The following is a 26,617-nucleotide window of genomic DNA, read 5'->3' as shown; positions in this document are numbered from 1 at the left end:
AAAATCGCATTAGAAAACCATAATCTGACGCAGTTCATGGGGAAAACATAATCTTATGCGGTTTTCCCCATGAACCGCATCAGCTTGCCAAACATTTTACCAAAATAAAGTTGCAGACCTGCCACTTGCAGGTCTGCAACCTTTTTCATATCACAACACTCACCTTTCACGCTCACTTTCATACCCAGCAAACAATAAAAGATTTTTATAAAAAAATCTTTTATACATATATACCATAACAATATATATATACCTCCAAAAAGACATATACAATTCCAATTCAACAATGAAAATAAACAAAAATTACAAAAAAGATGAAAAAATGACAGTAAAATGAACAAAAATTGAAAATGACAGTAAAAACTAAAATAGATTTAATTAAAAAATATAAATTACACAAAATGAACGAAAACTGGAAAATAATGAACGAAAATTGAAAATAAATGAACGAAAATTGAAAAATAATGAACGAAAATTGAAAAAAAAACTAACTTAATCTAACTAAAAATATAAATTACAGATGATGAACAAAAATTGAAAAAAAATGAACTAAATCTAACTAAAAACATAAATTACAGAAAATGAACGAAAATATAAAAAAAATGAAAAAAAATGAAACGAAAATTATAAAACAAAAAAAACTAACTAGATTTGGAATTCGTCGAAGGATGAAGGCTCCAGTGAGTTCGTGAAGACGACGACGAGTTCGTGAACGACTGGTGAAGACGAGAGATGGAAGAACAACGGCGAGTTCGTGAACGAAGACGCTTGATAACTCCAAGACTTTGGAGGAGGTCTTCACGAACTCGCCATCGTAGCGTAGGTGTTGTTGCGGTTCGTCGTTGAGGAGGGGTGGTTCGTTGTTGCGGTTTATGGTTGAGGAGGGAGGGGGGAGGAGGAAGGAGAGAGGATGGGTTCAGATTGAGAGATGAGGGGCGCCATGGGTTTGAGTTGAGTGAGGAGAGAGGTGAGAGGAATGGGATAGGGTTGAGTTGAGTGAGGAGAGAAGGAGAGAAGAGAGGAATGAGTTGAGTTGAGTGAGAGATGAGGGGCCATGAATTTGTAGGGTTGATAGGATAAACGAATTGGGCCATATTTGTTGGGCTCCGTTGAATTGAGACCCTCGTTTTTATGGACTGAAATCTGATGCGGTCCATCAAAGGACCACATCAGATTGTCCTCTCATCTTTTCCCTCTCATTTTTTGGTTGCTTTTCGAATGCGGTTTTTGTAAAGCCGCATCTACTACTAAGTGACATATAAGGTTTTTGCCACTAGTGAAAGCATTGACATTACAGGTTCGCAGATGTGCATCATTGGAAATCTGGAATGGAGAGAATGTGTAAACTAGTATATTTTATTTTCTGTATTAGTAGGAACGTAATTTATTAAGTTGTTTCAGTAGACTTATTTAGAATGTTTGATTTCTAAGTAATTATTTATATATTTATAATAAAAGGTTAAAGTTTATTAGTTATATGTTTTCCGCTACAAAATTCTGAATAAGCCGATACGTTATCACACGGGTGATAATACTTGGGTAATTCTCTAAGTTTATATTATAAAAGTATTTCTGAAAAGAGAGAATTATCAGGGTGTTATAAGGGTTCAAGTTCAACGTCGTCATCTTGTTGGAAGACAGAGAGAATTGCATCCAGATGGGAAGAAGAGTGATTTTAGGGTTGAGAGAGACATGAGTGAGTGAGTGAGTGAGAGTGAGAGAGAGAGAAAGAGAGAGAGAGGGGGGGGAGAGGTGCCAGAAAAAAAGAACGTGTGTGAGCGAGGACAGTGAGAAAGTGTGAGGGAGAGACTCTAGGGTTTAAAAAAATTGAGTTGGGCTTTTAGGCTGATCAGCGTCGTCGTATGGGCCAAGGGATCCGACGCACATTAGCCTTTTGCAACGCATATTAGTTAAGTGCGACGCAAATAGGGCTTCAAATTTTGTCACCTGGATGCAGCGATGTGCGTCAGATGAGCTTCAGTGTCTGACACACATGAGCTGTATGCGTTACATCAATAGGGTACGACGCATATGGCATGTATCTAGTACTTATGCAATGATGTTTTGCGACGCACTCTTCACAACATGCGACGTAAATTAGGCTTTTGCGTCGTTTTGCCTTTCATGCGACACAAATGGGGCGACGCAAATCGTTCTTTTTCTACTAGTGGTTCCAGACCAAGATTAACAATATTCCAAACCAAGATTAACAATGTTCCAACTTATATATATATATATATATATATATATATATATATATATATATATATATATATATAATATATATATATATATATATATATATATAATGTTCCAGCATGCAATTATAAATGTTCTAATTTTAGAAGAACAGAGTTCTAAAATGAAACAGGAAATGTTCTAAATGAATAAAGATGTGTAAAAGGTATTCAAATCAACTTAATAGCATTTTGAGCATTATTCTTTACTTTCAAAGCATTTGCAACAACTTTCTTCCTCCATCCTTTGGCATGATTACATTTCTTCTCAATAGTGCTCTTTGGTATGCTATTGCTTTGATACTTTGGTCGATGATTTGAATTTCCAACTTTTACACCATCAATACTCTCTCAACATCTTCTACAACCAACGCTTCACCAACCTTACCAATAATATTCTCAACTTTATCCTTAGTGCTTGAAAAAGCAAGATTTAATTCATACCTTGCATTAGGGTCAGCATATTGACTAGTTGTTATCAAACACACAACATTTCTTGTTATTTGAGCCCTCCACACATAAGAAGATACAGAATCAAAATCCCTAGCTTTCCTCTCTTCTACTTTTGAGCACATCACTGATCATGTCCACCTCAACAAAATGTACTGATCAGGTTTTTTAGAAACATAATGCATGTGATAAATACGAAAAGAGTGGAATTAAACACAAAACCCAACCTCACTATAGTAGTTGCAAGTGCACTCAATGTGATGTGTTACTTCATTATAACCAACTTCATGCATGATCAAATCAACGTCGGGACGACCAATATGGCATAATAACAATAGGGTGTTAACAAAAATTACCTTATGACCACATTCAATTCCTTTAATAAACTCATCTTCAAAAATCTTATACACCTTAGTTGTGTAAACATGACTAGCATGCTCCAACTATTTCAAATGAGCAAATGCCAAATGTCGGTTACCGTTATTACATTGGAAAACCTGACTATTTTCCTTACTTCTCCATTCACTAATGACATCAAGAAATAAGTTGTAGAAATCACATAAATCGTGTGTCTTACAAAGTCTCCTTTTCATAGATTTATTTGTCGTTTCACTTCTTTGTGATGAAAAAATACCACCATAAAAGAACTTTTTAGAATATGCAGAGCACAACTTCTCCCTAAGCTCATACAAATCATTGAGCCACTTTTTTTGTAGAATAATTAAATTGAGTCATCATTCTAGAATGAAAAATAATAAATCAGAGATAGTGTTCTAATATAACAACATATGTTCTTTTTATAAAGTAAAATATTCTAGAGCTAAGTTGTTACATGTTCCATTTATGAAACTAAATTGTTCTAAACTATGAAATGTGCTAGATTATATTGGGGCTTGTTCTACATCGAATTCAATATGTTCTACATGAATACACAATTATTCTAAATAGAAAAACAAAAATGTTCTACATCAAATTCATTATGTTCTCCGTATAATGTTATTTTTTATAAAAGCATATGTTCTTTGATAATTATATGACCATGATTATTGTTGTATTCACTATTTTGATGATGACAAATATTTATCTTTGATTAATTTAGTTTCTTTTATTTCGTGTGATTTTAGATTTATTTATTTTATTTCGTGTTATTAGATTTATTTGTTTTATTTTCATCTTATAATCTAGGTTTGTTATTTTATCTTAGGTTTATTATTTTATATCACAAATATCATGTTTAATAACTTATGGAGAATTGATTAAGAGTTTAATCAAAAATTAAGTTATTAACTTTATTTGTGTTTGTGACCAATGATTAATATTATGGACTTTAATTTGTGAAAATATTAGAAATCATAATATTTTTGGAAGCTAGTGTATGCGCAGGAAATGAAAATACTAATTGATGAAGAGCTTTATGAGGCGCTAATTTCCAGCACCTAAAAAGGAGGGTTTTTTGAAGTAGTTCCTAGATTTTAGGAACTACAATAACCCACAACAGCCCACCTAATTCTAAGGCAAGTGATCGTGGCTGAAGATTTAGAACCGTAACAACATAACTTCCAACGGATTTCTAACGGCTACAAAGTGGATGAGTGTGGCTGAATTTTAGCTTCCACTATGATCGTGGAGAAGATCATGGGGACAATCAATTATCTACTTATAGTTGTGTTGTAACGAACAAAAGAATTAAGCTTTCAGAATTTTATTGTAATATTTTCTGTGAAAGTATATTCGGTTTCATCTCTTCTTTCATTATTATTCACTGTATTAAAGATTGGGTTGTGTGAAACAAAATCTGTAATCATTTCGAGAGAAAAAGAGAAAGAGAAAGAAAAGAGAGAAAGAGAAAGACTTCGAGTGAAGTCAAGAGAGAAAGTCACTTGTTCAGGGGGAACAAGGTGACAGGGAACAAGTTCCTAGAGGAACAGAGAAGGTCAATATTAGGTTGTACAAAAGAGAGTCTTTTGGCCTAAGTATATTAAAGAGAATTGAGTCAAAATCCTTAGTGGTCAAGGTTTTTCTTCCTATTGGGCCTAGGAAGTTTTCCTTGTAAAAATTCTTGTGTTCTTATTTATTTTAAGTTTATGTTCTTTTATCTTTCTCAGTCAAAGATCGCTTTATTTCCGCAAAAAGTTAGAAAATCTCTCCAACTACAATTCACCCCCTCTTGTAGTTGCTCAAGTGTTTGCACTCGACTAACAATTATAATGTTATTTTTTTTATTGTTAACCTTATATGACCATGATTATAATATTTTTTAATAATTATATAATCGACTATAGTAATATGACTAATAAAATAATAGATAATAATGCAAATATACTACTATATAATCATAGCGATACTTCAATTAATTTTTTTAATAATAACATATCAGTTAATTGCTATATGAATAATAAAATTATAGACAATATTATTACAAATATAATACTATATAATAATCATAGTGGTACTTTAATTAAAATTTTAATTCAAATTTATTGATCATTGACTATTTTGACTTTATTGGAACTTATTGGACCTTATTGGAACTTATTGGACCTAATTAGACTTAATTGGACATGATTGGAACTTATTGCACCTAATTGGAACTTATTGGACCTGATTAGAACTTATTGCATCTGATTGGAATTTATTGGTCCTGATTGGAACTTATTGCCCTGTTTGGACCTGATTGAAACTTATCTGAACTGAACTAAACTTATCTGAATTGAACTGGTGGAGAGAGCGCATCCTTACTAATCTTTCTGCTCATTTTTATTTTTTGTACGTTTTATATTTTCTTTAGTAACTTGCAAGATTGTGTTGGAGGCAGAGTGTGTCAAAATTCAAAGTTTGTTATCAAATTGTAATTAAACTAGTGATCCGGAGGTTGTATTTGGAATATCAAGATGGCTATAGCTCAAAATCTTATTTAAGAATTAAGTATTATATTGTTTGAGATTGAGTAAAGTATTTGTAATCTTATATTTGGTTTTGAAGTTGTTTTGTTGTGGGTTCTGACTCACAGGTCTAGGATTTGTCTTATAGATTATGTTTTCGCTTCAAGAGAATGTTATTTGAGGTTCTTTAAATGATATATACTTGAGCTAGTGAATGTTAAGTGTGATTAGTTAGATCGAAAGAGCGGGTTGTTACAATCGTTTCCTATATAGTTGAGATTACCCCTATTTGACGATTATTAGCTAATTAATATTGGCTATAATCTCTGTCATCCTGTCGTTGTATATTGTGACAATGTGTCTGCTACTTATCTCATTGTTAATCTTGTTTAACATGCTCTTAACAAACATATTGACGATGATTATCACTTTGTTCGCGAAATGGTTGCCAAAGGTGGACTTAAGATTAGGCATGTGCCTACACAGTTGCATGTTGCTGATATTTCTACTAAGGGTCTTTCTTCTAATTTATATGTTAAATATAGTTCCAATCTATCCATTATTGTTGCATCCTGTAAAGATTACAAGGATTTATTATAGTAGATGTCTCTTGTGATCAGGATCATGTATATTTCCTCTATTTTTTTTCAATTGCACCATTTGTTTTTACACTATTTATATATCAACCAACTTTGTTAACATATTTGGTATCATTATATAAGCAAAAATATAGTCAATTGGGGTCTTGTTAGATTCGTTTGATGCAAGGATTCCACATCTCAATTTTTTTTTTATAGTTTTAGTACTTTACTTGTACGCAATCACATATATTAACGTTCAAAGAAGCGTCTCAACAAACGTGAAAAAAAGAAATGGTGTAACTAAAAATAGTTGCGAATAGGTACTTATTCTTTTCTTATTGGATTGGTAAGATGAATTGTCTTACTGGGCCGGAATCTCACACGAGGTAACTCGGCTCGAGTTAGCAGGCTATACAATTCGAAAGTAGGGGAGAGTAAGGAAAATCCATATCCTCAAAGTGTTCGTGGTTGAAATTAAACCCCCAACATCAGAGTTGAAAGACACAATCCCAATCACTAGAGGCAACTTAGCTTGGTATATAGTTTTTTTTTTCAAATAAGGTAAGAATAAACCTTGACAAGTTGGGGGAAAAAGGAGATCTCAACTTGCCTAGTGTGAGAATCAATCCCAAGACCTCTTCGAATCGGGAGGAAAGATCTACCGTATTCTCAATTTTGTACATTAAGTTTCTTTTTTGTTTTTATAAAAGTATGAAGAAATCTTTTTGATTGCCCTCGCATAGGGCTCCCACCTAGAGAGGTCCATTACAAGTTTAACACTCTTCAATCCCACCCTCTCACCCTTTAAGTTCCAAGCAAATACTTGGAATAGGAATTGAATCCTAAACTTTGCTAGGAACGATGGAAAAACTCACCAATTGAGTCAATCCACATTCTTTTATGCATTAATTTTTTTTATATGGGTTAAAAGGGGCAATATATTAAGATAAGGTTTGTTTATCTCACATATTAGGCAAAGTACCATGGGGTGGGTCATCTGCCCCTATATTACATTAAGTATTTGAGTATATGAGTTCTCACATCAACTGACACAGAAAATTTTAGAATGAGATCTAAAGGAGATGCTGAGCTAAGCTTTTGGTTCCATTGTAGGGTTACAGCTTAGTCATACAAACCGATAGGAAAGTCTTATTTAAACATAAACGTGGTAATCGCAAATTGCGATTACCACGTTTATGTTTTAATAAGACTTTCCTATCGGTTTGTATGACTAAGCTCGCAATGCATAGTGAAGACCGACTTTTTTACGCCTTTCATACTCTTTAGTCAGCAATACACGCCATCTAACTTGTGGAAATTTCTTTTCCATATATGCTAAAATCCTAAGACAATGGCTCTGTTTGGAGAAATATTTTAGCTACTTTAAATGATAAGGTGCTAACATATTTTAAGTGCTAACATATTTTAGGTGCTAAAATGATTAGTAGTGTTTAGGGAGCACCTAAAATAAAATTTAAGTTGGCTAAAATGACTTAAATGATAAGTTAAAAAATTTACGTTTTCAAAATCAGGTGACTGAAATTTTGGAAAATCTTTCCAAAATCTTGACACCAACTAATTTTGCTAAAATAATTTATCAACTTAATAAACTAATTTTGCCAAACAGTTAAACTAATAAAAAAACTAATATGAACCCGGTGCACACTAATTAGTGTGCACCCGATCCATATCACATGAGTTTATGATAGTGTATATTAAAATGATATAGTGTATATTAAAATGATATAGTGTATGTTACAGTGTATGTTATAATGATATAGTGTATGTTAAAGTGATATAATGTATGTTAAAGTGATATAGTGTGTGTTAAAATGATATAGTGTATGTTAAAGTGATATAGTGTATGTTAAAGCAAGTGATTTAGTGTATGTTAAAGTGATTTAGTGTATGTTAAAATGATATAGTGTATGTTACAATGATATAGTGTATGTTAAAGTGATATAGTGTATGTTAAAGTGATATAGGGTGTGTTATGGTCACGTGCCTGAGCCTGGTCCACACTATTTTTAGTGTGAACCGGGTCCACGCAAGTTGGATTGTTAAACTAATCAGTTACCTTATCAGTTCTAACACCTTATCAGTTTTAGTTTATTTTCAACTAGTAATGCCAAACAGAGCCAATATCTATATCTAGATTATCCTTATAATATAGTTTCAGACGTTCCTATCAAAGCAACAGTATCATATGACTAGGAATGACAACGGGTTAGACTTGGACCAGATTATACATAATCCAACTCCGACCCTACAAGAAGTCGGATTTTAATTATGACATCCGACTCCAACTTTGGCATGTATCCGGCTGCGAGAATCCGAATCCTACCAAACTTCAAATCCGAACATCCGACTCCGACACAACCCCAACACCCGACTCCGATAACCCGAATTCGACTTGAAATCCGAACATCCGACTTCAACTTTTTAATGCATGATTTTATATTATAAAAAAAACTTGTATATATTTCAAATGATATTAAAAATCTTCCAAAGTATATAGTTACCTAAAATTAATTATTTTAAATGACATGGTATTTTTTTTTTCGTAAGAAGAAGTGGCCCGAACCCCCGCTCGGGTCTTGATGGGTCAGATACTTGAGAGTAAGGGGGAAGGGTAAGGGGAATCCCTACCCTCAAAGTGTCTCTAGTGGGTATTGAACCCCCGACCTTGAGTTGAGGTTGAAAGGGTGCTCTCCTAACCACTAGACCAAGTACTACTTAGTTAAATGACATGGTATGTGTATTGTATCTTGTAATATATATACTCCCTCCGTCTTTTTTTTATTTGCTACATTTTGCCATTTAGGGGTGTTTCAATTTATTTGCTACATTTGCAAATATTTCCATATATAGTACATAGGTCCCACACTTTATTTACAAATTTGCCATCACTCCCTTCTTGATTTTGTAAATGTTTCCATATATAATACATAGGTCCCACAATTTACCTATTTGCTTTTTTGTTAATTCCATTTATGTCAATGGTCCCCACTCCCTCCTTGGTCTTTGTGAAAAAGTGCTTGTAGCAAATAAAAAAAGACGGAGGGAGTATATATATATATTTAATATATATATATATATATATATATATATATATATATATATATATATATATATATATATATATATATATATATAGGGTTGGGTTCTAGTGAGAACCCTCTTATGGTGAGAACCGTGAGAACCACATAAAATGAGCAAAAACTTCCTAAAATTAGCAAAAAAAAGTAACAAATGAGCAGAAACATAAAATGAGTAGAAAACATTATGGTATCAAAAACGTAAAATGTACAAAAATGTAAAAGAAGAAAAACATAAATTGAGCATAAAAAAGTTCAATGAGAAAAAAAAAGTAAAATGAGCAAAACGTAAAATGAGCAAAAACGTTGATAAATGAGTACAAAATTGTTAAATGAGCAAAACCATAAAATAAGTGAAACAAAAAATGAGCAAAAATGTTATGAAATGATCAAAATCTTCGTAAAATGAGGAAAAATGAGTGGTTCTCACGGTTCTCACCATAAGGGTGGTTCTCATATGAACTTAATCCTATATATATTATATATAATAATATATAATATATAATATATATATATATATATATATATTTTACATATATATTATATAGCATAAATAAAATAATATTAATATAAAATAAGACCACTTGCCTTAAAAGTTAAAGTCAAAGTTAGAATATACATAAATGATACATTAAATTAAAAAAAAAAAGACTAATTGCCTCAAAGTCGTACCCATCCAAATCACCCCACCACCCCCCATCATCACAACAACTCCATCCTCATCGCCTGGGATCCTCCTCCTCCCCAATCTTTCATATCAACTTCGACGGTTCGGTTCGTGGTGACTTTGCTGCAACAGGCATTATTATCCGGGATTCAGCTGGAGACCTACTCGCAGCCTCAGCGCGCAATTAATCTTGGCTCCTCCTTGGTCTTGATTGCCGAAGCTACAACTCTTCATTAGGGTATTCTCCTAGCCCTTGAGAATCATATCTAACACATCTTCATCGAGGGCGACAATCTTATGGTCATCAACGCAGTCAAAGGCATCAGGTCACCACCCTGGCAGATCTCCAACATCATCCGAGACATCAACTACCTTCTAAAAGATTTTCAGTCATGGGAGATACGTCATGCCTTCCAGGAAGCAAACAAGGCAGCGGATAGGATAGCTAATGTTGGTCAGTTAATAGCTACTCATTTCAATATAGTAGTTTGTACTTCCTCTGCCCTCCATAATATCTTTGTAACTGATAAGGTAGGAGCTCCCGTCGTGCGGAGGATCTCCTAACCTTTTTTCTTCTTACCTTTTTTTTTTTAAAAAAATTGCCTCAAAGTCATAGTTGAATTATGTAGGATTATGTCGGAGTTGGATCGGATGAGTCGGATTTTCGATGAGATCCGACTCCGACCCTACTCCAACTCGGAGTCGAATACAGATTTTTTTTCTCGGGGTTGGCTCAGATTTTTTGCCTCGGAGCGGATCAGACCAGGGTATATTTTCAAATAGCAACTTTTTATAATTTTTACTTATTGATGATTAAACTTATAAGGGTTCAAATTAGTAAATTGGCAAGTGTGCCTAGAGGAATCGGGTTAACTAAAAAAAACAGAGGAAGTACATTGAAAGATGATCATATCAAAAGGACAGTGTCACATGACACTCTCTAATGTATATGGCACGTGGCACTCTTCTCAAGTTTCCAGTACTTATAATCTCATTTAAAAATATTAACAATGTGTAGCTACTAGAAATCGAAAACATGACCTTTGAAATAAAATGTGAGAGTTTAACCACTAATCTACTATGATTTCAATGTTTAATGTTTCAGAGTAAACATAATAAACTCTTATATTTATATGAAACTATTAATACATAGACAAGTTTTTTTGATCTTTTAACATTTTTGTTAAGGTAATAACATTCTTTCACCCAAATTCCATTGAGATTATTATTTTTAACCTCACTTATTTCTCAGAATGTTTTTTAAGCAACTTATCATGGCGCAACGCCCATTTTCCAATTTCACACTAAATTATGAAAAGCTAATAAAATCAGTTATGAAATTTATAAATAAAAAAAGATATTTGATAATTGTAACTAATCCCCGGGAATCCCAAGGCCAAACTACTAGTTATATTACGAAAACTATCTTGATTAATTAAAGCATCTGATTTAATATAACTTTCATCCCCATCTAGACAGATTTTAAATACTTCATTAAACAGTTGATCGTGGATTTGACTACTTCATTTGAAGGTTTTTGATTTTGTAGATTACCTTAAAAAGTTACAAACAAGTCTCCAAACAAGACTCATAAACCTATTTGGATATTTATATGTTAAAACAAAAGGAATAATTAGGAATTTATCCAACGTAGGTTTCCCGGTTATGACTTCAATTTATGGTCAATGAACGAAAGACAATCGAGCTCGGGATAAGGGTACAAGAATGGTCAAGAATCATTCTTTCCCAATATTGGTCTTTACTTAACACGAGTGATTCTAAATTTTATGTTAATAAACAACCATAAAAGATTTATTTTCAAAAGAGAAAAATGGTGCTCGTATTGTGGATAGAGGTAGTATTCATATCTTTAATCCAAACCCAAGGCAAAAACATGTTAGTTTGCCACATATACTTCCTCTTCCCCCACTTAATCAAATAAAACATATTAAACAATAAATGTAACACCCTCAAAATCCATACATGTCTAAACTATGTTGTATCGACTTTTGGAGTGTTACCACTCTGATGAAACACAGGGTTTATTAAAATGAAAACATTAAGTTGAAACATTAATTTAGTCCTTATTATGAAAACTAAATTGCAGCATAAATAAAATGCTAACTACAACTCGAGAATCACTATTGACCCTGTTTTATTTAAAATCATTAACTAAGTAATTCATAAATAAACTCTAAAAGGTTCAATTAAACTACTTTAAAAGTTCATAAAACGAAGAGTATCCCCTGTATGGTCGAACTCATGCAGCAGCATCAACATTCATAATCTGCTCTCCCATTGAATATCAAAGGTTTATCATAGGTCAACAAACAAACACAAATAACAAACAATGACCTATGCTGAGTATGTACTTAAACAATGAAATAATATACCAAGCATAATCAAAGTAATAAGAATCATTCCTAGACATGATACTACGAGAGTAATACATTTTATTAATTTAATTTTATAATTCAATTGGCAACCAACGGGCACCGTCATCTTTCTAGAATCATACGAGCTACTTAATCCTTAATAGACAACTTGGTCTATTTGATGGAATACAAATGCGGTTTCGTTTTGCTTCACACATCACCTTAGTATGCATACCCTCAAGACTGTACAAAACCTTCCGCCTACTTGAGTTATCAAAATTTATAAGGACACTACTGTCGTCACAGTAGGCCTTTGTAGGAAGGTAGAACAAATCTCATACTCCCCCCATTGTTCACTACTTGTAGGGATTCCAACTTCAAGTTTATCACCAAATATCCTTCTTAGTGATATTCATTCACATAACATTAAACATATAATCATTAATTTTCCTTCTTAGATACATTGCTTAATTCTTTAGTTTAGGCGACCTCTTGTAACATCCTTGCTAAAACATTAAATCACAGGATTCCAATCCAATTCTCATTTTATGCTTGTAATACGATAGAATTACGCATACCAATAATAATTCATTTCAACTCACAAGTCATACAACAAGGGAATACATACAAATTTCTAATTGATTTCATGTTACCAAACAATCTCATCAATCATAACCACCAATAGTTACCTATCATGATTCTAAGTTCCAATAAAACAATTCATAGCTTAGCATGATACTAACATATATCTAATTGAACTAGTACACGTACGTACCTTGCATTGTAACGGAGAATCCTCGCTTACTACTTAAAACGTTCCGCTTATGAAATTGGGACCTAATAATCGAATAGTAAAAGTATTTTAGTGCTAAGTCCTCGATATTATTAAAATAAAAATCAACTTATCCAATTATGTAAATATGATGTTTTAAATATTAAAAAATAAACGTTCTTGTTGTTTAAACTTTCTTTTTGTAAACTTCATTGAAACTAACATATTTAGGACTTAATAATATGCTTGTAAAATCTGACTTTTGTGACTTTTTGTTATCTTATATTATACTTGGTTTATAATAACAAAACTTGCACATATATACATGAGTGTAATAAAATCATAATTGAGAATTAGAATCATTCTAAAAACTAATAGTAGAATCAAAAATCTGACTTCCTTTAACTTTTACTATACTTTATTTACAAAACCAACTTAAACCATTATATACACAAGTATTACAAAAATCAGATTTGAAAAATAGAATTATTACAAGAACTATAACATAATTATGAATCTGATTTCTTTTACTAGTCTATACTTTACTTATAATTACAAAACTTAATCAAAAATAGCTAAGATAACAAAATCAGATTATATAAATTAATTTAAAGAAGAAAAGAGGGAGGATAACCACCACATGTCGCCGGCGAGTGATAGGTTGTCGTGTTCACAAGTTAATTATAAGGTACTTTAGGGGCATGTTCTCCCCAGCTTATCTTCAGTTCAGTTCAATTCAGCTCTGGATAATACTTTTACTCTCACATATCATTATTCATTTCAGTTCAGTTCAGTTCAATTTAGTTCAACTGTTTTATATCGAGATAATTATGAATCTGATTTCCTTCTCGAACTTTTCACAAGTTAGTCATAAAGTTCCTGATTCAAGAAGAAAAGGAAATGGCACTTAAAATTTTAAAATTATATACGACAGCTATAATAGCACTTCCTCTAAATCATTCTAAAGTACTTAGTTTGCTAAGTAAATAAAACATGTTCACCTATAATCAATTAAATTTCAGCAAAAAAAGATAAGAAAATAAAATTTCAAGGCCATCGAAACTTTTTTTAAAAAATTTCGAGCTTCTCTCTAAAACAAGTTTATACGCTCATAAATAAGCTGATTAATTGTTTGTAAGCATAAACGGATAAACGAGGGAAGGGTAACTGATAAACGGCCTTTATTGGGAATTGAACCCCCCAACTTGAGGTTGAAAAAGTGCTCTCCTTACCACTAGACCAAGTACTACTTGGTAATTGATAAACGAGTATTGTAATTATAATACCTCATAGGTGTTCACTTTAACTCAGTGTAAACTCCATGTGTTCACCAATCTATCTTGCCAATATAGTTTCCTAATGCGCCAACGCTGCCAACTGTGCCAAGCATAACTTTCTATCAGTTACTAGTCTTGCCAATTCAAATTGGAATTGCATATTGCCAAAACTTGATGTGCAATAAGTCTACCCTTGGGCCTTGCCTAGTTAAGATAATGTCCATAATTACCATGGTCGATGTATATATATATATATACGCCTAAATTGTGTACCCCTCTTAGGCTCTTAACAGGTATCAGTTATCACAATGAAATCCTCTCTTACCTTAAAAATGTTCCATCCAACTCTAATACTTTGTTGCCTTTTACTATCTTTCTCCTACGTTTCTCCTGCAAATGGCAGTAACCAAGTCCAGTGTATTGACTATGAGAGAGAAGCACTGTTAAAATTTAAACAGGGCTTTCAAGTTGACAACTGTGGCCTGTTGTGATGTCTTCATGGGGAGACCATGACGATGATAATCGAAACTGCTGTCAGTGGAATGGAGTCCGTTGCGACAACCAAACTGGTCATGTTGTTAAGCTCAACCTTCCAGGAGTTGATACTGATGTCTATGAAAAGAGATGTCTAGTAGGTAAGCTTAATTCATCCCTTGTTAATTTGAAGCATTTGAGTTACTTGGACCTGAGCTATAATTATTTTCAACAACAACCCATCCCCAATTTTATTGGTTCCTTCCGAAGCTTGAAGCACCTTAATCTTTCCTACGCTGGATTTTATGGAGAAATTCCTCCCCAGATTGGAAATCTTTCTAGCTTAATTTCTCTTGATCTTCGTTTCGAGTCTTTCGAATATTATTCTGGCACTGGCTCACAAGCCTTGTCGTGGCTATCACATTTAACTTTGCTGAGATACTTCAAGTTGAGTTCTTATAATCTCAGTGAAGTAACAGAGTGGCCCCAAATCATCAACAACCTCCCATTTCTACGGGTCCTGACTCTGGATGATTGTGAACTTGAGCCATCTCTACCATTGCCACTTTCATTCAAAAATTCCTCAACCACTCTTTCTAGTCTAAGTCTTGTTGAAAATCACCTGGATGATTCTTTCATATTCCCGTGGTTGTTCAATTTTAGTGGAATTGACAAGCACCTTACATATCTTGATCTCTCTAATAAGTAATAATCAAATCAATGGGCCCCTTCCAACTGCACTTGGAAATTTGAGTGCTCTTTCATTTCTTAGTCTTTCTGCTAACAACTTGCAAGGTACGATTCCTAGTTTTATCGAGAACATGCAGTCTCTGTCACATCTTAATCTTGCCGCTAACAACTTCCAAGGTAGGATTCCTAGTTTTATCGGGAACTTGCAGTCCCTTTCATATCTTGAACTCTGGGTAAATAAATTTGAGGGTCCGATTCCTGATACACTTGGAAGCATTAAAACTCTTACATATCTTAACCTCGCATTGAATAATTTCCAGTCGATACCAAAAACCCTAGGAAAATACTTGTGTACCTTACAAGAATTCTACTTCTCCAACAATAACCTCACCGATGAGCTCCCTAATATAATCCAAACATTATCGGGGTGTGCATCCAAGTCATTGTTGTCCTTAGGTCTAAGCAGAAATAATATATGGGGTTCAGTTCCGGATACAATCAACACCTTTTCTTCATTGAGATATTTAGATCTTAGCTGGAACCAGCTGAATGGAACGGTCAGTCCAAATCTAGGGCAACTTTCTATGCTGGACAGTTTATATCTTACTAATAATTCTTTGAAAGGTACTCTCTCTGATATCCACTTCTCTAATCTTTCAAGATTGAATTACTTGGACTTGTCATACAACACAGAATTAGCGTTCACTTTTGATTCCGATTGGGTCCCTGCATTTCAGCTCGAGAGTATCGGGTTAAGATCTTGCAATTTAGGGCCATCATTTCCAAAATGGCTTGTGAGCCAAACAAATTATGAATATCTTGATATCTCTAATGCTGGAATTTCAGACAGTATTCCTGAATCTTTTTATAGCTCATTGCCCTCAAAATTAAGCAGTTTAAATATGTCCTATAATAAGATTTCTGGGAGACTTAACAGTTTGCAAATACCAATAACTAGTGACGAGTCTCACATAGATATGAGTCATAACAATATTGAAGGTGCAATACCATCATTTCCAGCAAACCTTACTTCACTACTCCTGAATAATAACAGGTTTACGGACCCTCGACCTTTCTTGTGTCTAGAAGACAAATCATACCTCTCCAAGCTTGACCTTTCGAACAACTTATTGTCTGGTAAACTTCCAGATTGTTGGATGAATTTTGATCAATTAATAATTTTGTACTTGGATAATAATAACTTTTCTGGTGATATACCGGCTTCTGTTGGTTACTTGAAGCGACTTCAGGAGTTACACTTACGCCATAACAATTTCTCAGAAGAATTTCCAAGATCGTTGGAGGATTGCACATCCCTAGTTCTTCTTGATCTTTCTTATAACTCATTGAATGGGCATATACAGTCAGATATTGGAAGTAAGTTCAACAATCTCAGCTTTTTGAGCTTACGAAGCAATAATTTTGTTGGAGAAATACCTTTAAGCCTGTGTGAAATGTCCTTTCTCCAAATCTTGGATCTTGCAATGAATCAAATTACTGGCCTCATTCCAAAATGCATTCATAATCTCACCGCAATGCAAAATGCGACGGATTTAATGCCAGAAATGCAATATAGGGAACCGATTCCGATTTCCGATACCTTGAATTATTACGAAGACTTTAGTGCAACAATTTTATGGAAATCAAAAGAGAGAAGCTTTTTGAGATATTTAAGACTAATCAAATATATTGATCTTTCAAACAATAAGCTGAAAGGAGATATTCCCTCAGAAATTGCAATCCTTGACGGTCTCATCTCCTTGAACTTATCAAGAAACAATTTGGCTGGAAGTATCACACCAAGAATTGGAGAATTGACATCTTTAGAAGTTCTAGATTTGTCAAACAACCACATATCAGGTGAGATCCCTACTAGCCTAGCTAATTTGAATTCTCTCAGCATCTTAGATTTGTCAAACAATAACTTCTCAGGAGAAATACCAAAGGGTACTCAACTTCAAGGGTTCAATGCTTCATCATATATAGATAATCCCGAACTTTGCGGACCTCCACTTGGAAATTGTTCCTCGAATCAACCTCCCTACAACACTGCAAGTGGAGGTGATATTACTCCTGAAGAAGAAAATGACAACAAAGTTTTTCTTTACGGGTTGTGCATAAGTATGGTGCTCGGATTTGTTATAGGATTCTGGGGAGTTTGTGGAACTTTAGTGCTCAAAAGATCGTGGAGACATGCCTTTTTCCAGTTCTTTGATGACATGCAAGATAGGGTCTATGGATGGTATTTGTTTACACGGCTCAAATTCAGAAGAGGTTTTGAAGCGTGTTACTGATTCCTTCCTCAAACTAGAGTACCATTGTAATACTATTTTTAATACTCCATGCTATATGCATGAATGTAATATGACAAAATTGCACAGATTATGATCTGATATTGATAATAATACCCATTTTTTAAAAAAATCAGGTCCCCCAAATAATTTATTAGTACCTAAAAGTAAATTACTTGAGAGGTAATATTATTCAAGAGCCTTGAGGCTTTGATTGGATAAGGAATAAGACGTGCAAAAATTACTACTGTATATTAAAAAAGACTATTTCAGACTTTCAATACAATTAAGATCAATAAAACATTTGTCTTTGTACCACGAGACCAAAAAGAATTAGCCTTCACGTAATACTGAGAACAAAATGGTGCTTTTCTAAGTATTATATTTAGCACGTATACCAACAGGGGAGAGGGCACATTCTCTTCAGTGTATGCAATCTATAAATCTGCTCTTCCTGGGTACCGTGGGAAAGGAATGACATCTCTAATGTTATCAATTCCAGTAGCAAAAAGAAGCATCCTCTCAAATCCCAGACCAAATCCAGCATGTATCGCTGTGCCGTAGCGCCTGAGGTCCAAGTACCACTTGTAATGCTCCAATGGCAATCCCATCTCAACAATCCTGCATTCGGAAACAATCAAGTTTTATCTCTTCGTCACTATATTTTTGTTGTCGGTTGAACAAAGTCCAAATATAAACCATTCAGGAAAATGTTCTTATGCAAATTTCAAATAAAGCAACTACCTTTTGACTATAACATCGTAACGTTCTTCTCTCTGGCTTCCGCCAACCAACTCTCCAACCTGAAAATGATGGTTAATAAAGTTCACTCGATCGCTAACAATAGAATAAGCCTAGAAAGTTGTGGAAACCACTAGACATACCTTTGGCACAAGTACATCCATTGCAGCCACAGTTTTCCCATCATCATTAAGCCTCATATAAAATGCTTTGATTCCTTTCGGGTAGTTATACACAATAACTGGCTTCTTAAATATCACCTCGGTCAAGTATCTGCACACAAAATAAAAAGGTTGACATGATACCCATATCCTTCAAAAGAAATCACTCTAGTTGACAATTGGTATAATAGGGTAACAATTTGGTATTAAAAATATCTAATTGAACAACTAAATAAAACATGGAATAGTTACAATATTGAGAATAAGGAGGCAAATCTAGGTTCTAAATGGTGAAGCAAGGAAGAATAGTAGGAGGTGTAACTAATTTTAAAGAGAGATCAGAACCAACTACTAGAAGCATACAATGCTTGGAGCATCAAATGGGTGTCAAATTTACGGGTTGGTAAAGTAACAATCACAGCAACAAGGCAAAGACTTTAATTTGAGGGAGCTCCCCACTCTCCTCTGTCTCTCTGTGCCTCATGCTCTCTTTCTCTCTATCTTCTTCTATCTTTCTGTTTTTGCAGTTAGCACAGAATTTACTATACTGATTACGGAGCATGATATGCAAAAAAACACGGGACATAAAGAAAATTAGGCAGAAAAGAAGGAAACATCTTTCTCTTATGCACCTCTGGTGAATAATTAGGCTTTAGTAACTTAATTTGTTTTCATATATTGGAATGTTATCAAGACAATTATTTTTAGGAATATTTGTCATAAACATATACCACCTTTTTATATAACACTTTCTATAAGAAACCACCTTCCAAAATAAACAAAAAAGTGGCACAAACCAACTTTTACGATTTTTTTTGTCTGAACCCACCCACCCCTTGCCAGATTCCAACGTTTGACTTTCAAACTCCGGCGTTGACCGACTCCCCTTATTCCCCTTTTCTTTCATTTATGTTCCCTTTTTTCACATTTTCAGTATCTCTCTTCTGTTTCTGCTACTTCAATCTTCTCAAAATCGAGGTTTTTGTTGGAAATTAGTGTATAATAACTATTTCCATTTTACTGGATTTGGTTGTCGCATTTCAAGCTTTCTTCATTTCATTTCCAGGTCTTTTAACTAGAGTTAAGGTAGGATTTTGTTTTGAATGCAACATGTTTCTTGCATACTAAGCCGGTTAAGGTATTTTCAAGTTCCAATACTTCTTCTTCCATGATAGGGTGATTTTGTTTTAGATTTTTTTTTCTTTTCTCGATTGCATCATTTTGATTCTCTTTTAATTCTCAAAAAAAAAATTGAAGGAAAAGTGCATAGATCCAAGCAGCTCCAGATTGTTTTCTCAACCTTCCATTTGTTTCAGAACTGTTTATTACAATAGACGAGAAAGAAATGTAAAATTTTGATGATCTCGTGAGATGGGTATGTGAGAACTGAGAACTTGCCTCTTTTAGATCAGTTAAGACTGGGAATTGAATAGGAAATGATGGATCTGCAATCGGTTCTAAGATTGGATGCTGGGAATAAAGGCATCTGATGATGATGAATAAGTTGAAAAGGATGAAAAGAATGGTTTGTGGAGTGTTGAAGAACGAAATCGATGTGAGGAAATAGACAGACATTTTGCTGAAGTTCTAAAAAAGAAATCATAGGGTATGCTCTGCAGTGCTGATTTAAGGAGTTTGATAAATCTCTTCCTAAAATTATGTATCTCTTCAATCCAGGGGATTTTAAATGAGGTTGGTCTGATGAATGTTGAAGAATGAAGGAGAAAGAAGAGAGGGACCGGAAACGGCAAAAAAAAAGGGAGGAAAAGGAGAAAAAAAGGGTACTTAAGGGGAGTTAATGCCGGAGTTTGCAAGTCAAACATTGGAGTCTAGAAAGGGGTTTCAGACAAAAAAAATCATAAAAGGTGGTTTGGCGCAAAAAAAAATTTAAAAGTGAGTTCTCACAAAAAAGTTTTACTTCCTCCGTTTTTTTACTTGCAACACTTTTTTTTCATCAACTCCAATACAAAATTTGGGTAGGAGAGAAATAGAGAGGAAAAAAAGAGAGGGCCCCATGTGATTGGAGAGAGATAGAGTGAAAGGAAAAACAAAAGCAAATGTAGAAAGTGTTGCAAGTAACTAACTATTTCCCTTTTAAGAAAGTGTAGCAAGTAAAAAAACTGATGAAGTATATAGACTGTGGTGGTATATGACAAATTTTCCATTTCTTAAATTTTCATTAACCCCCTATTCTTTACATATCTGGCAATCAGGCTAAGAAAATCAACCAGTCAGCCACTAACACAAATTCACTTACCTTTCATGCTCAGACGCTAAATCTGACCCCCACTCCACTTTATTCTCAAATTTCTTGTCTTTTACTTGCTCCAACAAAGTCACTGCTTCTGTGTAAGTAATTCTGACAAAAGCGGTTGAAGCTACCATTTTCAAACGGTCAATAGCAGTATTGTCGAATAACTTAGCTATGACGACCATATCATCCAGGCATCTGTCAAGTAACCATTGACACATAAATTTTATATACGCCTCCGCACAATTCATATCATCCTGTCAGAATAGCAAACAACAATCAGTAAAAAGTTATAGCAAGTATGGTGAAGTCACATATTGCAAAGTTTCAAGCCCCTGAAACAAGACAGCCTAAAGGATATATGTACTTCCTGAACTCAACAACATGAAGTGCATACCCTAAACTTCTAAAAGTTAGATTAACTTCACTAATTTAAGATATGATATAACATTATAGGTGGTAGGATAGACCCACAATCTTTAAGAGTTTTAACTCAAAAACAACTACAATGTGATATCTTACTATTTCTTCTTGTTTATTGGAAACATCACCTTAGATAATCCATTATTTTGACCTGACGTGCTAATGGATATCTATTTTGAGTTATTTATAAAAGGAAAATTTATTTTTAATAAGATAACCTTTGCGCGTTCTTCTTAAATTAAGTCCACCTTTCGATTAACTATGAATAAGTTAACCTTGTATCTATTTTTGCTATAAATGAGTTAAATCACATGTCATCCTATTAAAATGTGACACGTATTATACAACGTCATTAACTCGTTTACAACACAAGTAAATATAAGGTTAACTTATTCTAAGATAATCAAAAGATCGACTTATATTGAGAAGATCAATCAAAGGTTGACTTATTAAAAACAATTTTTCCTTTATAAAAAAGGGGATCTGTCTAGACATTTAGCAAACTAACTCGAAACCTTTACAAACCCGAATGTAGTGAAAATTAGGGCAGAACAGATACTAGTTAGGAACTCAGTATAGTTAGGATCTCAATGCGTAGCTTATGACCCTTGGATCCAAAAGCTCATAAATGAGCCCAAACCTAGGTACGATCCTTGCTAGTTTGCAAATTATTCAATCCTATTGATCCTATGACTCCACTAAATAACCTATAAAACTCTATCAAGACAATTTAACAATAAGACATTTTCTATAGTGCACTAGCTGCTATCCCGCTAACAACTCAAATGTAAGAATTTGAGTCCAAGTAGTAGCAAATTTACATGGCTTTTTCTAAATTACTTTTCAAATCTGACAGTAAGTGTTAATTATAGATGCTTACAGAATCTTGCAATCCACAATTCAATACTACGGTTCCATTCGACGCAAAGTGGAAGCTCAATCTTGACTGCTTTGCTGGTTGTTTTATAATATATAAAGAAGTGGGAGGAGCTAAGAATGACATTGTTCGTCTTAGGCTTTCCTAAATATTAATTTTTTCAAAAGAAAATTTGTCATAAAAATTAACAAAATTACTCAAATGTTTTGTTGTATTTTGGCATGCCAAAACTCTCTTTTTGGATTTTTAAGGTCCTCTCATGTCGTAAGAAACGAGAAAGAAGAGAATAAGGGAAAAAAGAAAAGGATATTAAAAAGAAACAGATGCATATTTCCTCATAATTGCACCTCAACGTGACTAGGTGCACATAGGCAAGGCAATGCACCTAGGATGCCTGAGACGATGAGGCTTGCGCCTTAGCGCCCTAACCTCTTCGAATGCACCAAATGCACTTTCAGTTCAAAAACTAAAGAGGAAGCAGAAAAGCAAAGTGATCCGCCCACAAAGTGAAATTGATGTTCCATTCCAACCACCTAATGTCTAAACGCTCTGCAACCCTTGCTACAGAGACCTCCCACAAAGCTCTAAAATGTATATTTCCAAAAAGTGGCAGTTCTGAATAAGCGGCCAGTGTTGGATCTCACAACCAGCCAAGATAGCAAAAGCTTATTATGCTCACTGCTCAACATTGAAACCAAAATGCTGACACATATTGTTAATTTTTTCTAGAAATGAGCCCAAAAATCTGCAAACCGTAAGCACTATCTTAATTTTCTAAAAGTTAGCAGCAAGAAAGAATATCTATATATCTGAATATCAAAAAATGACAAAATTTGTTCTTCTAAGAGCAATTGTTATATCTCAGAGCAACAAAGGAGGTAATATCACCCCACATATATTTCCCAAAGACATAGAATCAAGAATAAGTTACGCTTTCTTGTAAATAGTCTCCTATTACCACAACACGCACAGCTATTTGACAAAATATCCCTGAACAAGGCACGTTTTCAGGGAAACACCAGCCCATTGACATTCCAACAAGAATTTTTCATTTAGCACTAATGTTACCCCTTGTCCTCCTACCACTAGCTTCGCAAAAGATAACGTTGGACTCTTGTCGCTTAACTTCTTTTTCCCAATAGCCACTGTCTCTTCGTGAGTTCACATAAAAACAAGTCTTTTGAAGGCCACGAACACCTCAACTAACCTGCCTTCAGCATTTAAGAATTTTAGCCCTCCAATCCGGATGAACTTTGTGGACTTCGATCAACCCCTGCATTCCCTCGATGTAAAATTGCGGCGAGGTCATATGTGGTAATTGTTTCATTTTAAACGTAAAGGAGGTTGTGAATCTGGATAGTTGGATGGTTTAATACTTTAATTAGAAGAATTCCATACGGAATAAACCATCAGCACCAAGAGGGGAGGTCCTGAAGATGGCAATAGTTCTCCCAAAATTCCTGGGGACCTTATTAGTGGAACAACGCTTCAAAGTGAGGCTGCCAAGTGAGGAAACGTGATTTGGGACTAACATCACGATTCCGTGGTCTAAAGACCCACTGGTGCATCAAGGTTCTTCCAAGAAAAGGAATAGCAATGGAGAGCCAATGAACCTTCAAACCTCGATTAAATATGAGGTAATGGGATTCACTTTATTAAGCTCAACGGCATTTACCAGAATTTAGGGACATCTCATACTAAGGACTCCATGATTTGATAAAATACTGTGCCTCGTGTTTAACATATAAGTAATGAGGGACATACAAAATACATATATTACTTGCAAAGGAAATGCCCAATACGAGAAAGTGTGAAATCATCAAGATGAAAAACAACAAAATAATTTCTGGTACAGACTATTAGCTACAGTAGCAGGTAACTTTTCCAAATAAACAAGACTAAAAAAATCCCTCAGCATGGGTCAAGCTGCAGTGCTGCACATGACCATAAGAGTGTACCATGCCTACCCCCAGTAAGTACTGTGACATTCATATTTCACACAGAACCCCTAAGAGATCCCCTGCCTTTGATCAATACATGGATAACATCCAGAGCCCATGCAAAAAATGCATAGACAGCAAGTACCATAATTGTTCACAACCAAAAGAAACCAAACTCCTAACCAGTGAGGCAGTGACAACATGAAAAGCAAGATACAAATGCAGTGCCTATATGTAAATAAAAGGAATGTGAACGAACCTCAAGGTCCGCAAAGGCAATTTCTGGCTCCACCATCCAAAACTCAGCGAGATGCCTTGAAGTGTGAGAGTGTTCGGCACGAAAAGTTGGCCCAAATGTATAAACACTACCAAGGGAACAAGCAAAAGATTCAGCTTGCAATTGACCGGAGACAGTCAAAAAAGCCTGACGAGCAAAGAAATCATGGGCATAATCTACTTTGCCATCCTTTGTTTTGGGAATTCCAGGCTGAAGCTTAGCTCTTTCTTCCAACTTGGCAAGGTCCCCTTTCGCTTTCATTAGTACCCCAACAGCAGCTTTAATTTCCTCTTTGCTCGCCTCAGCATCTGCCTTCAGTTTCTTAAGAACTTCTCCTTTCTCTTCAACAACAAGCTTTGCAGCTTCAACGTCGGCTTCTGAGGGAGCTGGATTCTCCAACAACTCTTGCTCCAACTTTTCCGCATCTTTAATCAAAGTAGTCACTTGAAAGGTCTCCCCTGCTCCCTCACAGTCAATGGTAGTAATGATAGGTGTATGTACATTAATAAATCCATTGTCTCGGAAAAATGTATGAGTAGCATATGCAAGCTCACTACGAATTCGAGCAACTGCAGCAAACTGCCACCACCAATATATACCATGTCAATCAACAGCAGGCACCATAACACCACCACCCCTCCCTCGATAATGGTCAGAACATTAGCATCAAAACCTATAAACACTAAAATCTCAAAATTAAACAAGAAGTCAAGAGCCTTCCTTTGGAATATAAAGGCCCTCACTTGATTGTTACGATATTAATATTTGCTTCATATCTAAATACATACGACATTTCTTGCCTACACGCAATAGAATGCACTGCTTTATTCCTTAACATCTTTAATTATTAACGCGAATGAAATAAGACTACACTTGACAGTTGACAGAATAAGGTTGGTAGATGAATAATAATTACTATGCAAAAGTTGCATTTAGGGGGAGAATTATTAATTTTACTATTAAACTGATTCTCAAGTGCATTCTCCTACATAGTTTCCCGATGTCAGCTGAATTGAACTCATTTTTACCATGTCAATCAGCAAGAGACACCTCCCAGTAATAGTCTAACATTAACATCAATACCATTAATACTCATATGTGAACTTCCTTTTACCAAACTGAAATTCTAACACATATTCTCTACCTTGTACTCTTATAATTTCCCAATGTTCTCTGAACTGAACTTATTTAAACTGAACTGAATTAAACACCGCCGTATCGAACGGCCGACACAATTAACCTCATATCTCAATTACACCATACTAGGGAGACAACAACAACACACCAAATCAACAAAACCAAAATACAAACAAAAATAAAAGAAATGGAAAGAATCATACCGAGCTAGTCCTAGGTCGAAGATGAACAAAATCTCTCAAATACTCAGTAATAATCGATCTAGTTTTAGGCAAAGGATACTCAGTAGGATCAACAGGAACAACTTCAATAACATGATCAGCAAACAACTCAATCTTCTTCTTCTGCTTATCATTTCCAGATTGCGGCGGAGATTTAAGTTCGCCAGACAACGACACACACGAACCAGGCGACAAAAGCTGGCTAAGCTCACACACAGATGACTCAACTATGACCTGTAAATTGGCGCAGCAAGAACCGTCGTTGAGCTCAATGAAACCTAATGCGCCTTTGTTTTGCTTTCTACCGGTTCGAACCCAGCCTCGGACGGTGACTCGTTGGCCGGCGAGTGATGCGCCACCGTCGGAGCGGTTAAGGATTGATCGGATAGGTATGCGTTTCGAGAATGGTGCGGAGTTGAGAGTGGTGGTTGTGGTGGTGGGTGAGAGGGTGAGGGAGTACATCTCGGCAACCGCCATGGATACCTCGTCTTGCTCGGACATTGCCATGGTGACGACTGAGGAGAGAGAGAGAGTGAGGAATGGAGAGGGAGGTGGCGATGTGTTATTTGTTTTGGTGGTAAAATGGGTGCGGATTTGTAAACCCTAGAGTTGTAGAGGGAGGGGAGACTGTAGAGCGAATATTTTATTTTTAGATTTTAAAAAGGGAAGTGGAAGGAATATATTTAGTTTTTGATTTTTGCCTTTTTGGGAGAGGGGGGTTAGAACTTAATTAGAACGAATAATTAATTAAGCATGTTTTTCAAAAGGGAAGTAAAAGGAATATTTCCCCTCAAA

The 26,617-nt window shown here is 34.7% G+C and overlaps 2 protein-coding genes and 1 pseudogene across 2 annotated transcripts; 1 reads left to right on the top strand and 2 right to left on the bottom strand.

The window, feature by feature from the left end:
* LOC125495498 (uncharacterized) overlaps positions 1 to 2,812 on the bottom strand; it is a 16,630-nt pseudogene extending 13,818 nt beyond the window's left edge.
* Positions 2,813 to 14,622: 11,810 nt separating this feature from the next.
* LOC104888795 (receptor-like protein EIX2) lies at positions 14,623 to 17,881 on the top strand. The gene is given in 2 exon segments (XM_010673874.4): positions 14,623 to 15,482; positions 15,484 to 17,881. Coding segments are annotated over 2 exon segments (2,967 nt in total). The 5' UTR covers positions 14,623 to 14,829; the 3' UTR covers positions 17,798 to 17,881.
* Positions 17,882 to 18,027: 146 nt separating this feature from the next.
* LOC104888796 (asparagine--tRNA ligase, cytoplasmic 1) lies at positions 18,028 to 26,476 on the bottom strand. The gene is made up of 6 exons (XM_010673875.4): positions 25,805 to 26,476; positions 24,447 to 25,043; positions 20,954 to 21,204; positions 18,679 to 18,808; positions 18,539 to 18,597; positions 18,028 to 18,415 (listed from the first exon to the last, which is right to left on the bottom strand). Exons 1-6 carry the CDS (start codon positions 26,327 to 26,329, stop codon positions 18,232 to 18,234), a joined length of 1,746 nt encoding a protein of 581 aa, XP_010672177.2. The 5' UTR covers positions 26,330 to 26,476; the 3' UTR covers positions 18,028 to 18,231.
* Between the last annotated feature and the right edge of the window lie 141 nt (positions 26,477 to 26,617).

This window comes from Beta vulgaris, chromosome 3 (genome assembly GCF_026745355.1).
Source record: "Beta vulgaris subsp. vulgaris cultivar EL10 chromosome 3, EL10.2, whole genome shotgun sequence".
Taxonomy (NCBI): Eukaryota; Viridiplantae; Streptophyta; class Magnoliopsida; order Caryophyllales; family Amaranthaceae; genus Beta; species Beta vulgaris.
Note: the sequence above shows the minus strand (reverse complement) of the source record. Positions and strands in the feature narration are given on the sequence as shown.